This window comes from Cucumis melo, chromosome 12 (genome assembly GCF_025177605.1).
Source record: "Cucumis melo cultivar AY chromosome 12, USDA_Cmelo_AY_1.0, whole genome shotgun sequence".
Classification (NCBI taxonomy): Eukaryota; Viridiplantae; Streptophyta; class Magnoliopsida; order Cucurbitales; family Cucurbitaceae; genus Cucumis; species Cucumis melo.
Window position 1 is genome coordinate 20,795,716 of NC_066868.1, and position 15,639 is coordinate 20,811,354.

The window sequence follows — 15,639 nt, forward strand, 5'->3', positions numbered from 1 at the left end:
CTTAATGGGCCAAGTCCCTTTCACTAATACACTGAACTAAATCCACGTTTACCCTTGGTGTTATCTGATGAGTTTCTATCAATCGAAACTAGTGAGTTTCAATCATAAAAATAATTGAATTTTTTTAACACGTTTACTTAGACACTTTAAAAACGTAATTTGATTAGAATTGCATATACCTACATGATGTTTTGTATGTGACAATAACTATCAACGTTAGGCTAAATTGTCAAAGAGATGAAAGATAAGCAAAATATACCTTTACTGTTGGAGGTCACACATCAGAAAGAATTATGCCAAAACTAAGACAACCTTGACATAAAAGCCAAGCAAAACTCTAGCAAACGAACGGAGTAGATGACACTGGAAGTTAATGGGATAATGTACAAATTTTGATTTCAGGACTATTAATGTACTCAATAAAAACAATACATAAAACTATATGTATCCTCTCCTCTTTAAAGTGCGGAAGAAAAATAGATTAGGCTATAGATATGTACAAATCTTCAATTTCCTAAGTATCTACAGGTGAGTCTTCAAAAATTGGTAGCGATAAACTCTTGTCCATGCCTCAGAAACAGGTCAAAACTTCAGTTAGGTTAACGTTGCATCAAGAAAGGAAATATCAAATATATATCAGCTTACATTGCAAACACCAACTTGTAAAATGTTACGTGACAACTCCTTCTGTTTCGGACTTAATAAAGAAAACCACGTCTTTATTAAGTTAACCTCAGCATAGTGACTCGAAGAGGCTAGATAGCTTACTTTATCTTGAATGATAGTTTCAAAATCAAAAGGGAGAAGGCCTAACAAGGCAGAAACCGTAGCAATTTGAACACAGAGACCTGATTTAATGGTAGTGTCCAAGCAAAGAAATGCTGATAGATTAAATCTCAAGATCTTAACTCCTCCATCGTCAAAGCCTCCAGCATCTACGCCTAACCTGCAGTTATAAATTAAAAGTTAGATTATTTACATTCCAATTCCTGCTTGAGCAAACAGTGAAACTGTTTGTGCATTCTCTATGGGATAATTGTGCATCCATAAGTCGATGCATTTCAAATAGCAAAAGAAGGAAATAAAATACAGAAGTAACCGAGACAACAACAAAGTTCCATGACTGGATGTGCCAAGTCTCAAGAAGCTGTACATAAATGAGACAGAGAGCGTCAAAGATATTGGAACAGACATGGGTAAATGGCTTTTTTTTTCTCAGATTCAAAATTTGAAAAAGAAAGCGAGTCAAAGAGAGAAATATTGATATCCATATTGATATCGAGATTCAAAAAAGAACCCTAGATATGTTTGTAATAGCACCAAATGAACTGAATCTTTGAAAAGTTTATGAAATGTGGGTTGGTCAAGATAGTGTTTTCCTCCTTGCTTTATTGATATCGAGATTCAATTATATGGATGCATCAATAAAATATGGATATCAATAGATATTTCTTTATGTAAACAAGTTTATAAGAACTATTTAAATTAATAATTTAGTTGCTTTTACTTCCAAACTAAGTTGCAGATGTTATTACTAATATTCGTATTTATATTGAGATAAATAGATGGTAATTTGTAATGTTTTATGTGTTTTATAAAAGATATTGGAGGTGTCAATTAATTTTTAATATCAAAGTCGAACCTCCAAGTTACAGATATATCAACGTATTGACGGACATTTCAATTCCCATCATATGTGGTGATAAGCTCTCTTTGGCTGCACAAGTTTAATCTCTATGTATTTGCTATTCAGAAGAAGATTAAGCACTACAAATTACACAAGGATTTTTAATACCAGAGAGTTGCACTGGCTTACCTCCCTAGTTGGCCAAGAAGAATCACAATTGCGAAGCCCTTCTTAGCAGATGACTTCATTAAATCCATGAGTTGAGAGATAATGTTAGCAAATGTCCAATTCCAGCTCTGCAATTTAGAAGCAAACCAAAAGTAGTATCAGCTCCGGATCTCAAGATAAGCAACATCATATTCAGATCGCTCAAAGATTAGATATCAAATTTGCAGTGTAACAGAAAGTTATCCACTTCAAGACTCGAAGGATATTATTATTTATTTCAATGTTGCTACCATTGCAATTTGCAAGTAAACCTTAACAAGAATTTTCTCGATTATAAACTGAAAATATAGTACACATAAAACTAACAGACAATAACCACTAGAAAAAAGAACTCTAAGATGTGTATGCTTGTGTGTCCACAAGCAAGAGAGCGATCAAGCAACTACCCAACTGAGGATAAGTATACAACAGTAGCAGCAACTGGCGAATGAAATCAAATGCCTCTCAACAATTGAGCACAGAATATCTCTTAATAATTGGATGCACGAATCAAATAGACTGCATAGTAATTTATGCCATAGAATATAGCTGAAACTGAAAGGCTGTATTACAGGAGCACAGAGAATACAAGAATATGGAAGTTAGATTCATATCCATTTTTCAGAGGTTTCCTAAGATGGCAGTTTCAAAGGAAATCTTGAAGTTTGAACAAGAACATTTTGTGGATAAACTTGAAGAGTCACATGCCAAAAAAAGATCAATTTTTCCATCTGTTTTTGTCTACAGAGTCACAGACCATTAATATTGCTAAAAGAAGGTCGCAAAGGAGTCCTAACCTTGAATTCAATGCCAAATTGATGTGTTTTATGCAAGAAATCATATGAGACTTAAGACTCACTGATTCTACCATTGTGAATCTAGCATAAATTGGAAAATGACAATCACTCATTGGAAATTCATGAGACAAATTGAAGTTTATTGAGTAACCAAACACTCTTTGAAGAATAACTTGGCTTAAATGCTGGTGGACTTGGTCTCTTAAGAACTACAATCATCCATATGATTTTGTTTTGCTTTTTCTTAGAAACAAAGCAGCCACTGAGACAAAACTAAAGATTAAAGAATGGACACCCAAAAATTCACCTGAACAAGTTGACAAGTCCTAAGGGAACTGAAAAGCCTAACCTCTTCCATTAGCTGTGACACGAACTCGTAGTAACCTGATATTGAAAAATCGACTTAGTTATCCTCACTTAGAACTTCAGAGACCTCTACTTGAGGAAGAAAAGTACTCTAATAAAGGGCCTCCTCCTTAAGACTAATGCCACTTTTATCTTTCAACAACGTATCCCCAACGTATCCATGTCCTAGAAATTGGCGTATCGTCGTGTCCTATCTTATCCGTGTCCGTGTCCGTGCTTCTTAGGTTTGGGACTGTGGGTAATGATGGTCTCTCCGTACACATACAGTTTGCAGATGACAAAATCGTCTTCTCCTCGCCAATGGGTGAAAAGCTATCAAGCCTCTTTGAGATCATTCATACTTTTGAACAAGCTTCTGGTCTCAGCGCAACAGTCAGAATCAGATTTCTTGGGCATTAGTCTGAGGAGACCATGGTTGTTTCCTTGGAAAATGATTTTGGATGTAAGATTGGTTCTTGCCCCTCCACATGCCTTGGTCTTCCATCAATGGTAAACCTTTCATTGTCTCCTTTTGGGAGCCCAACATTTAAAAGGTTGAGGAAAGACTTAATATTAGTACTCATATATCTGAAATCTGAAGGGGGAAGACTTGCATTAATTCAGGCCACCCTAAACAACCTCCTCACTTACTACCTCTCTCTACTTAAGCTCTCTTCCAAAGTTGCTGCTCACATAGAAAAACTCTAGGAATCTTTTGAGTTTTTTTGTGGAGTGATAACAAGGATAAAAAGGGCATCCACTCAGTCAATTCCCCGGAAATCAAGCTTCCTATAAAGATCTTGAATCAACTGCTCTCAAGGTCAAAAATCAAAGCTTACTAGCAAAATGAATTTGGAAATTTCATAGGAAGAGATTTACTCTTTGGAGTAGCCTCATTGTTGCAAAAAAAAATAATAATAATAATAAATAAATAAATAAATAAAAACCAGACTTTAGACACAGCTTGACAATAAACTTGGAAAAATCTCATACCCTCTACCTACAACCTCTAACCCTCTAAAAATGATCACATTAACTTTAGCAAAAATGAAAGAAAGAAAGAAAAAAAAAAGAGAGAGAAAAGATAGATGCATAATGACAGACTGATGTAAAATAATTAAAAGCAAAAGAAAATGGTGAGGACAAATACCATGTAGCCCGCTAGAAGTTCGACCAATGAGATGGTATCGATAACATCAGACAATGATGGATTGAAGAGAAAGTGTGGTTCATCATCAGACACCCTGAACTTCTTTAAAAAACAAGAAGCATCAGTGTCCAAATACAATGATGGACGGACCTCTTTTTCACTTGAATTTTTACTACGGCTCTGATTTGGTATATTCCTCTTGAGGAAGGATTCCAGATTTAACGAACTGGTTGGATTTTCTAAATCTTCATCCATAATCCCATTTGATATATTCTTCCGGATCAATTGCAACAGAAACGAGATAGTCGTGGGCATAGACATGGCTTCCTCTGAAAAAGGGCAGCTAGCACATTGAGCAAACTCTGTTCTGCAATTTCTCTTGAGTGGGGAGAAAGTAGCATCATCTGATGATCCAACCTTCTCAAGGTGCATGATTATTGATTTCAAGACAGCCCTCAGAGTAGAGTAACCTTCCACATTGAAAAACTGATCTCCACCAATATGTGCAAAAATATGAAGCAATGTCAACATCAACGAAGGCTCATGCCTGCAGCTTCTCAAAATACTGTATGATACCTCCCAAAGAAGATCAGTACGATGAACTGCCTTAAAAATTGATGCTAGTATGGAACTTCCTGCAATCAAATACTCCGTTGACGCTGGGGTAAGTGACAATATTCTGTTTACTCCATCGATAGGGATATTGACTCTCAAAACCCCCTTCGTCAATGTCTCAAGAGAGGCATCTGTACATGACAGGATCCGTCCATCTACTAGGAAGTCTTCTATGAGGGCAAGTAACTTGTCCAAACTAAGCAATTTAGCAAACAAACTCCTTATTTCCAGATCAAGCATTGCTGGCAGCAAGGAAAAGGGGAAAAAGAAGAAAGAAATGTGGAAAATATCATTAATATGAAACCACAAAAGAATCATATGCATTAAATTTGTTAATTCATAAATTACTGTGAGAGAGAGAGAGAGTAAACCTTCGCATATGTGCGCCGAAAAAGAATCCAAGCACGTATCGCAGTTCAAAATGTTCCCATATTTATGCACAGCAACAATGGTGAAGTTGAGCAGCAACAAGGAAAAGAATACACAAGTCTTCTCCCTGAATTTATGGAACTTGCTTATTATTTGGAAGGAGGAAACATGAAACAGAAAATATTTTTTTCTAAAACAAATAATAATTTGTACTGGTACCGGTACAGATAATGGAGATACTAGATAAAGCAAATGAAACACTTACTTCGATAAAAGTTCATGCTCCATGTTTAGGGAAGCCAAAATCCCTTGCACCATCCATTCTTTTTGACTAATCATAGAGCTCCTCTTTATACAAGCCTTAGTTGCTGAAAAAATTCTAAAGATGCTCTGACAGTCTTTTGAATCAGAGAAAAGAACACAAAAGTCAGGGATAGAGTTGTCCAGGGTTCCAGATATAATTTCTGATATGTCCACCCCTTCACAACCAGAGAGAGAAACGTTTGTCCCAGGCATCCCTAGACTGACCTCAACCTGATCCAGGCAGTTATTTTCTGCCTGCACAATATCGAAAAGATCCCTCTCATGTCTCCCTTGTATTGAACATGAATCAACTTGGCGTTGACTATGAATATCTCCTACCAAGTCAAAGTTGCAGGATTCCGTATAATTGGACTTAATCTCAACATCAGTGACACCATCGCTATGTGATTGTGGTTCATCCTTTCTATCATCTGGCAATTCTTTCTGGAACTCATCTACTAAAGAATCAAAATCATTCAAAGCAGAGGTTTCAGCACCAGGAATATAAATAGCTGGAAGTGAAGGCGACAGTGGCATTTCCACTGCTCTCCTGTAACATTCCTCATCAGCAGCACTATCCAGATCTAGCAATTTCATATAGTCCACATCTGCTATATTCCCAAAAGTTTCTAAGGTTTGAAGTTCACTTATGATAGAATTATTAAGTTCCTCTGCACATGGCTGGAAACTGTCCGTAAGTTTGCTGACAGGTTGAGAAGGTTGCCTACCACTACTTTTGGGCACACAAACTTCATTGTCAACTCTATCCAACTTCCTTTCACTATCACCAAGTACACGTTGCACCTTTAATTTCTTCTGGCACAAAGCCTTTTTTCTCTTCTGAATTTTCTTATCAGCAGAAGAATCTTGAAGCAAGCTTGAAATCACATGTCCACTCTTTTCTAAAGGACTGTTTAGAGCATGCAAGAGCTCTTCAACCTGAGAATGCACTTTCTTCTTCTCATGATATAAATAATCAATGGATTCAACAGCTCCAGTGGTCCTTTTTCTCTTTTGTTGCTTTTCATTAGCTCTCCCAACATGGTTTTTAATAGGACTTCTTCCGCTATTTTCAGCCATCATAGTCAGGTTTTCATTGCTTTGCATCTTACTAACTTCACTAGATAAGTTAGATATTCTTGGTTGCACATTCAAATTCTCTCCAACCAGTTTCGTTGCGGTCAAACAAAGGCCAGCCTTTTCCTGTGAGCCGACCAACTGACCATCAGAAAAAGATGCAGTACTTGAATTGACTGCACAACTTTGTAACATTTTTCTGTTAGAGTCTCCAGGAAAGGACTCCGACCTAGACTCAATACCTGATAAAGATGTGATATGATTCACTCCAGACAAAGGAAGAAGCGGAGCACTGGGTTGCGGGGTGGTCTGCCTGAGAGTATCAGGCATCCAGGTTTGGAATGCCTCTATAGCACGTACATTCTTCTTTGAATACAAACTTTGCAAGTTCTTAGCATTCATCGTCTGTGAACCATTCAACAAAGAAGTGTTCAGTCAAAAGTGGGTAGAGAATGGTAAGTAACAACAACCATTGAAGAGTAAATTCACCATGAATAAAGCAAGCTGTTGAATAGAAGAGGATCACAACAACTCAATTAAAAATGAATATGCAATAAACAACTTTTTAATTGACAACAACCATTTTCAATGAGAAAAAAGTGAAAAAAAAAAAAAAAAACAATCATAAACAACTTTATGCCACAACCATCCATCAAGACATAGGCGAAAGGAAATGAAGAAGAAATCAAGTGAGAAAGGTGAAAATATTAATACCCCCACAATTCTCAGCAGTTCCATAATGAGAAATAAAAATAAAATAAAAAGGAAAAACGATCTTTGAGCTCACTAATAATTTGAAAAAGGAAGACAACTACATTTCAATCAGCTCCATGAGAGGTATAGCAAAACTATAAATCTGAAGTGAACATTATTAGCAATCAATTCATCACTGGCAAGACTTGTAAAAATTAGAGTTACCAGAAAACCGATGAAGATATGTAGTTTCAAGTTACCAATAACCAACCTACATCAATTCGGAGGAAAAGTGGGCAGACCAATCCAACAGAGGAATGACAATAAGGTGATGTCATTGTGCCTTTACAAGTAAGTAAAATATAACAATCAATATAGCCAGTACTATAGTTACAATATTAAATAAAAGTTAACAAACAAGGAATTTAAAAGGAAAAACCGACCTTTTCCAACTCATTATTATCCTTAGTGCCAGTAGAGGCAAATTTATGTAGGCCATCCAAGTGGTTTGACAGCTGGACAAATTCTAGCTTAAAACGACTCAGTTCTTGTTGAATAATGGTACGGTGAGTTTTTTCCACTTTAGCCACTTGTCTAGCATGTTTCAATCGCGTTTTCTCAAACTTTAGCTTTTTTTTCAAAAGCTTCATTTCTGCACGTTCAGAAGTCATAGCATGTTCTAAAGAAACACCAGACGCATTCACGAATTTCCCAGAAGACTTCAATTCACGTACGTTCTTCTGCAATTTCTCAACCTTCCTTTTCTTTTCTTCTAACTCAAGAGACAATTTATCAGCACGGCATTGTTCATCCATGGCCTTCCTGCGATAAATCTCCAAATGGTTTTTCAGTTCTGATGATTCTATCAAGCTGGAATCTACTGACTTCTCCTTTATAATCCCCAAATTTCTGTCCATCTTATGCATTGTGTTAAACTCCTTAGCCTTCAAAAACTCAAAAGCCAACTTTAATTCATTTGCATTACTCTGTATCATTTCCATCCAAGTTTTATCGTTCTTTTTCGCACCCTTCCTATTAGTTTTCTTAACCTGTTGGCCACAACAGGATTCAATAAAAATTTTCACAGTCTGAAGTTCTTTGACCTCCTTCTCCAATTCCTTAATCTTGCATGTCATTCTTTCCAGTTGCTGAAATAAGTTTTCAGCCCTAGATTTTTCTTCCCCAGCCTGTTTCATGGCTACTTCAGCTTTTATCCTTGAAGCCTGAGCTTTAGATATTTCAGAATCTGCACGCTCTCTCTCTTTGACAGCCCTTTGCTTTTCAACCTCTAGATCTTTCTTTACCTCAATTAGTTTAGATGTTTCACTAGCCAACTTTAACTTTGTTTCTTCATATTCTTTTTGCAACATCCCAAGTTGTTGTCTGCAATCATTAACCTTATCCATTTCTGCTTTGTGAAACTTCCTCAAGTCGCTAACCTTACTCCTTTCAATCTTGACAGTTTTCAATGCTTGGGCAGCCTCCTCTTTCCTCGCTTCAGCATTATTCCTTTCAGCATCTTTCCTTCTCTTCTCTATTTCTAGAAGTTCTTTTAGTTGGACAATTTCCTTCTTACTCTCAGCAACAAGTGCATTAAGATGATCTACTTCCCCTAGGACATTAACTGCCTCCACATCATTTTGTCTCAATGATGAAATTTGAGATTTCAAGTCCAAAATTTCCCTCTCTAAAGACACTCTAATAGCAGATTCTTTGTCTTTGCCCTCTCTCTCAATAGAAGCTCGAGCCTTTTCCTCCTCATACCCTACACCAATTAATTATCAACAATGTTAGTAGTAGTAGAAGAAGAAGAAGAAGAAGAAGAAGAAGAAGATATTAACTAGAATCAACAAACTACAACTTTTCTTTTAATATTCACATGCTCAACAGCTAAGATAAGATCTTTTTCATCTTCTGTATTAGGGAAAGCTGCAAGTTTCAAGGCTGACACAAAAACCACCAAACTGATGCATATATCAAGGAGAATGACTCTTTCATTGGATAAAGGTTGAAATCAAATCTACTTCTTAAATAGAACCACTCAACACAAAAGAAATAGGGGATGGGAATTACACAGTTGGTATCTTTTTTTTTTTTTTCCTGAAAAGGAGACGATCATCTTTATTAATAAAAATTCAGACAACATGAGAATTATATAATGAGAATAATAATAGAGAAGCCAAGAAGAGGGGATCAGGAGGCACACCCAGGCATCTCAACTAGGTTGACACCCCCTTAACGCCATCATCATATCCCAAGTAATATCCTGGAATCATAAGAATACAATGAAAACAAAACTAAAACAAACCGGCCAAGACAAAACAAAATCTGACAAAATGCAAAAATTACAGAAGCTAAAACAAAAAGAAAAAGACCACATCTTCAACTCCTATTTTTAGCTAAAAGCACATAATGTCTTCTCCTGCAAAACCAGCCCACTGATAGGTCTTGTCATTGAAAATCCGTTGATTGTGCTCACACCAAATTTTTAGCAATAGGGCTTTGATCATATTTTCCCAAATTAAGCGTGGTTTCTTTGACAAAATCGGACCCCTCAATAATTGGAACACATTTGAGTGCAAGGAACCATCAAAAACCCAAGCAGCCTTAAAAAGAGATAGGATACTCCCCCAACAATTGGATGAGAACGGGCATGTCATAAAGAGGTAAAGCAGATCCTCACTGTTCTTCAAACAAAGTGGGCAAACCAAAGGCAAAAGACACTTGTTGGGAGATTTTTTTGCAAAATCAAGAAGCAATTAATAAGACCTAAAGCCATAATCCAGATCAGAATCTTAATTCTCCTTGGGCTACTAGATGTCCAGAGTGCTTTAAACATACCTTTATCCAGTGAGGATGATGGAGAAAGATGCACAGATAGGGATTTGACTGAAAATCTACCAGATGGGTCGATAGACCAATATTTACTATCATCCATCTCAGTCACCCTCTTTGACAAAAGAAGATATAATAGAGATTGGAAGGAAGTCTTAAATTTCTTCTTCCTTCATCAACCTTCTGAACACGAGAGACCATGACAAAGTAGAACTATCCCAATGTGCAGCAACCGACCCTTCGTGCAACAAGGCAATTCTAAACAGCTTAGGAAATTGGACATTAAGCGAGGAGACACCAATCCATGTATCTGTCCAAAAACCAATTCTCCAACCATTGCTAAGCCTAAATAAGGCCAAAGATTCCACCTTCCTCCAAGCTCTTGAAATACTTACCCAAGGACTCCTTAGACTATTCCCGGATTTGCCTGACGTGTGCCAATCAAATACCTCTTTGCCGTGAATGCTTCTTACAACTTGCCTCCACAAAGGGGAATCTTCCTTCCAGAATCTCCAGTCCCATTAAGCAAGAAGAGCTGTGTTTTGGACTTCTATACCTCCTAACCCAAGCCCCCTATCCATCATTAAGTAAGTAACCTGTTTCCAATTCACTAAATACTTGATTCTACTACCGGAGTATCCCTCCCAAAAGAAATTCCTCAAAATAAATTTCCAAAGAGGAAACCACATTATCCTAACCCAAGCCCCCCATCCATCATTGAGGGCTGAATGCTTGGCGAGATCTTCTAAACCTCTTGTTCCAAGAAACTATCTTCATAGATACTAATTGCTAAACTGGTGACGGGACAGCTTGTTCAAATCAAAACATTCCACAATCTTTGACCCGTACTAAATTTATATTCTCTCGTAGCCTTAATAAAAGGCGCCTTTTTGCTATCCTTCTCTCTTCTTAACCCTTTAAATATCGACATTTTAAAAGGAGAATCAATCTTCGTGGGGCCCACTACCTCGTCTAGACAGCTGTTAATAACGGGTTTGGCAATGTCCATAAAAGATGCCTTTTCATTCTCCGGTGCAATTAATTTCATGTCGGCCTGACTGCCCTCCACTGCCATCTTCCCCGAGGTCGATGAATGTTCTTGCAAAATCTTCAGAGCTTCAAACAAATTTCTTGCTATGGGAAGGACTGTGAACGTGGATATCAAAACCTTCAAAACCAGAGGAAAAGTAGAGAGATCTAAATCTTCATCTTGCAAAACCCTCCTAATTCTCAAAAGGTCGGTGGGATATGTAAAATGTTTAACCATAAGAGAACATAAGAGAACCACTAGTTGACATAGGAGGGCGCAAAATTCAAAATCACCAAAATGTGAAAAGATATTCCCTCTCTTAACATTAGTAATCTCAATCGTTGAAGGAACAAAACCGCAGCAAATCTACTTGACTTGAATCCTGGCTTCACTACAATTTGTGAGATTCAAGAGTTTCTGTGGCAATGTTCACAAGACCCCCAAAATGATCACCAATGATCTCAAAAGTACTCCTACTCCAATAATCCAAGGGGAGATTCTTGATTTTTAACCAACCTCCATAGCCTTTCAAAGCAAGCATCCGGCTGTGTTTAAGTTTGTTCCATTTTTCAAAGTTGAGATGAAATGTTTAAGTTTGTTCCACTTTTCAAATTTGAGATGAAATGTTTAAGTTTGTTCCATTTTTCAAATTTGAGATGAAATGACCCCATAGCATGCCACTTTCCTTCCTCACATATACGATCCTTAATTGAGCCTTGATCAATACTAATGCGAGCATTCTCACCAAATAAATGATTTATGACTATCTTTGCTTGAAAATAATCTTCCAGCGATTTCCTGATCATTCGCAAATCATCAAATGCAAATAGTTTGGTAACTATCCAGAGACTTTCAAAGTTGGTTGTGGCGACTTCAGCATTCTTAATCATCCATTGGCCCTGATTATCTGATTTCCTGGCTAAGAAGGTATCACTAATCACTTCTTTAGACTTAGACCAACCTGCCAAACAGGGGAGAGATGCAGAAGTATTCTTTGAGATACAAAAAATGTTGTCCTTTGATTTGACTTTTTCTGTGTAACTTGTGTTGCTTGTCAAAAATGGAAGAGTGTTCTTCGAATGGTTGCGAGAAAACCAATTAACATACTCCTCTTTACTAAGAAAATTTTCCAACATATTATGAAACGAGCCCCATCCCTGTTTGATTGTCTCCTGAGCATACTCTTAAATTCGAGTGACCTCCAAAAGAAGGCCAGAAAATGCAGCTTAACACCCAGCCACTCCTTGCTTTAAACTTCCATACTTTCAACCTTCCTCAGTCTACTTCACCCAGCTTTTGAAAGAATTTATCCTCTGGACCTCTTAACAAGTCCGAAACAGCCTTCAAAAACCATTCAAGTTGAGTTTCGGACACTGACAATTTTCTGCTAGCTTCCACATCTTCAACATGGATACGATTACATTCTTTCCAAGTACAATAGTGAGACTGAAGGACTTTGCAACTGACTACTTCCACGATGATTCTTTAGATTGGTCGGAGAGAGAGACAGAAAGGGCTTTCCGGCAACCAGAAGGAGAAAGGAGGAAGGAGAGAGGAGAGACGAGGGAGGTGAGCGGGGAGAGAACTTACCTTGACACAGTTGGTATCATTTGTCTGTTAATTGAACAATTAAAAAAAGAATCACATGGAAGGAAAAAAATATTAGGCCTGATAGATGATAAACATCTTCTCCAATTGACACAAATTAAGTAAAGATACAAAAAAGTTCTTGTGCTGGTTAACATTTTTTTTTTCAATTAAACCATATGTCACATCTCCGTGTTATTGTTGGTAGAAGTATCACAATTCACAAATTCTACGATGAATAAATATTTTTTCGTCAATACTCAGACCCATTCTGCTAAAAGAAACCTCGTTCTTAGAACATATAAAAACAGGCAGAGGAAAATAATTATGATTGACATTCTACCTTTTTTAAGATTACGATTCTCCATCTCAATCCTCTTGCATTGTTCATTAAGGAGTTTCGTTGCCTGCCGTAAAGCATTTCTCTTTTCTTCGAGTTTCGTGCACAAATCTTTCCACTGGACTCAGAAGAACCACAATGAAATAAAAATGCAATCAATAATCACAAAAAGCAGAAGAGAAAGAAGGAAGAAAGAAAGAAGGCATTACCACTTTACAGCAGGAATTAGATGATTCAGGCTTGGATTCAACATCCTCCACCATTTAAAAATGCTCGTAGAAGACGGGGGGTAAACTAAGAACAATTGAATTACTGCAGTTGAACTCTTAAAACCCCATAAACTAAAATTTTCCGAGAAATTTTTGAAGAATCACACAGCTTCAATCAATCGCCGGGAGTTATTCAGTAGCATAAGTTCAGTAATCACCCATTGGTTAGGATTGAGTGCAGGGAAATCTTATAAAACAAGTAAGTTCTTTGCACATGGTAGTTTCAAGTTTTTGAATAAAAAAATTCGTTGAGGAAGAACTGCCATCAACTGCTACCTTCTCCACTCCACCATTTTAGGTCAACTACGCAGAAGGCGGCAAAGTGTGAAAGGTGTGAGAGGAAACGACCAAAAGACTGCGATAGCCGAGGGAGGGCGTGCTGACGTTGGGCAGCGACAGCGGCAGCGGCGTCGGGAAAGAGCGTCGTGCGGCGGCGGCAGTGTCCGACTGGCTGGGTTGCAGTGGCTGCCTGCCGGGTATTGGGGGAAGCGGTGGCAGAGGAGGAAGGAAAAGGTAGGGTTCAAAAGAAAATAAATTCCGACGAGAGTGATCCGAAAAATGATTTTACAAAACAAACAATTTATTATAAATATTATATTATTTAAAAGAATCATTATAAACAGCACAACAAATAAAGTATTTACGTGATATAGAAAAATAATAATCATAATAATGAATAAATTATCAATAAAAAAGACAACCTTCTACCATCTATATATTAAATAATATGTCTGGTAAATTTAACGTGAGATTTTTTATCATATTATATTAAAAAATATTTAAAATTCAAAAACTAAATTGAAACACCTTCTTACAAAAAATAAAAAGTAAATTGAAAAGAAAAAAACAAAACTTTATAGATATCTTATACAATAGTCACTCAAATAATAAAATAATAGTTATATTAAACAAATTTCATTCAAATTAGAGCTAGAATGTTCTTTTTTTTTTTACTATTTTATCTTTTTCTTTTTTTAATTAATTATAGAGATATCACTTTCTTCAAAACCATGTAGTCCTTCTCCTTTGTATTTTATTCGACCATCGTGCAATTGTTATCAAACGATTATTGTACTCCATCAAATTATTATTGTAATAATTTAGTTTTAACTTGATTTAGAGAGTCAAAAATCCCACCATAGATTAACATGTACATGCATGTTGAGAAAATTAATATGGAAATTAATTAATATGATTAATTAATGGTTAAATTAATTTGATTAATTTAAAAGATAATTGAATTAATTTTATTAAATTTGATTTAACAAAATTATTCAATTATTGCAAAACCATATTAATTTGTTTGTTTTTTTAGATGAATCATTATAGGTTAGTCTAAGGGTTTTATAATTGTTATAAAATGAAATTAGACTTTAAAATCTATAATAAAGATAAGATGCATGCTCACCTAGGTTAATACCATATCTTCCAAAATTAAATTTAGGTCGATATCTTGTAAAACTAAGTTACAAGAGGCTCACCTGATTCGATCTTGTCAACAAGTCAGATAAGATGACTAAGAATTGGAGGTTTTTAAGTTGATGGTTTACGGAGCACCTCCTACCTGGAGATCGTAATCGGTTCTTGAGCTTGGTTAACCTAGTTTTATGAGCATGTGTGAGAGATGTAAGGTAATAAAATTGGTTTATCACCAGACATCGTAGGTTAAAATCCAGTATAAATGTTATACTTGGATGTTTTACCTAGATTTGGGATCTGTTTAAGTTAGCCTAAATTAAATCCTAAAATAATTTACCCAAAATTCATTTTAGAACACTTCAGCTGGAGAAAAATATTCTACTTTTAGCTCTAGCGTCCCCAAGAGTTCACACCGTGAGGTTCATGTAGGGCTTTGGGTCGTGCATAGGAGCGGACTCCCTTCGCAGAGTGTTTTGCATGAGCAATGAACAAGGTGAATGGAGAAGTAGTTCATAGTAAGTGGATGAGAGATATACGACAATACATCCCACGGTCTCTTCCATTGGGTCGCACCATGAGATTCCTATAACGCACCTGCTTGTCTACCCTGGAGCGACGTTCTCTTTGGAGGGTTGTATTAGAGGATTCGGAACACCGCAAACTTCATATATGGATAGGGTCTCTTAGATAAGTTTTCATATTGTCTTTCCACCTTCGGGAGCATAATGATTCTTATCTCTGAGGACCGAAAATTGAGGGTCACACTTACAAGAATTACTAAAATAGTTAGTATATTCTTGACCGAAGTAAACGGTAACTAAATGCAAGTAAATATGAGATATTTGTGAGTTAGCATTTGGTCAAGATTGTCTTGATTCAAAGGACGAGTAATCGGCTACCCCTAGGTAGAAGTTATTCTAAACCTTTGAATTATCGTTGTAAAACATAATAAAATGGTATATTATTTAAAGTTTTG

General features: G+C 36.5%; 1 protein-coding gene across 2 annotated transcripts; it reads right to left on the bottom strand.

Annotated features, from left to right (window-relative positions):
• Window positions 1-370: 370 nt before the first annotated feature.
• LOC103488580 (uncharacterized) lies at window positions 371-13,815 on the bottom strand. Of its 2 annotated transcripts, XM_008447383.3 has the most exons (8): window positions 13,185-13,815; window positions 12,979-13,093; window positions 7,627-8,948; window positions 5,376-6,895; window positions 5,113-5,237; window positions 4,127-4,983; window positions 1,817-1,923; window positions 371-946 (listed from the first exon to the last, which is right to left on the bottom strand). In XM_008447383.3, exons 1-8 carry the CDS (start codon window positions 13,236-13,238, stop codon window positions 637-639), a joined length of 4,410 nt encoding a protein of 1,469 aa, XP_008445605.1. In that variant the 5' UTR covers window positions 13,239-13,815; the 3' UTR covers window positions 371-636. The 2 variants fall into 2 exon arrangements, with proteins under 2 accessions (XP_008445605.1, XP_050936231.1); XM_051080274.1 differs by lacking the exons at window positions 371-946; window positions 1,817-1,923 and adding an exon at window positions 2,927-3,505.
• Window positions 13,816-15,639: the final 1,824 nt, after the last annotated feature.

What these genes read in the sequence shown, in the direction of transcription:
- LOC103488580 (XM_008447383.3), bottom strand. Translation starts at nt 13,238, where the DNA reads ATGGTGGAGGATGTTGAATCCAAGCCTGAATCATCTAATTCCTGCTGT. An exon ending in GAATCGTAATCTTAAAAAAG is followed by an intron (nt 8,949 to 12,978) that starts GTAGAATGTCAA and finishes TAATTGGTGTAG; the next exon opens with GGTATGAGGAGGAAAAGGCT. An exon ending in AACTTCTAGCGGGCTACATG is followed by an intron (nt 1,924 to 4,126) that starts GTATTTGTCCTC and finishes TCTAAATTGCAG; the next exon opens with AGCTGGAATTGGACATTTGC.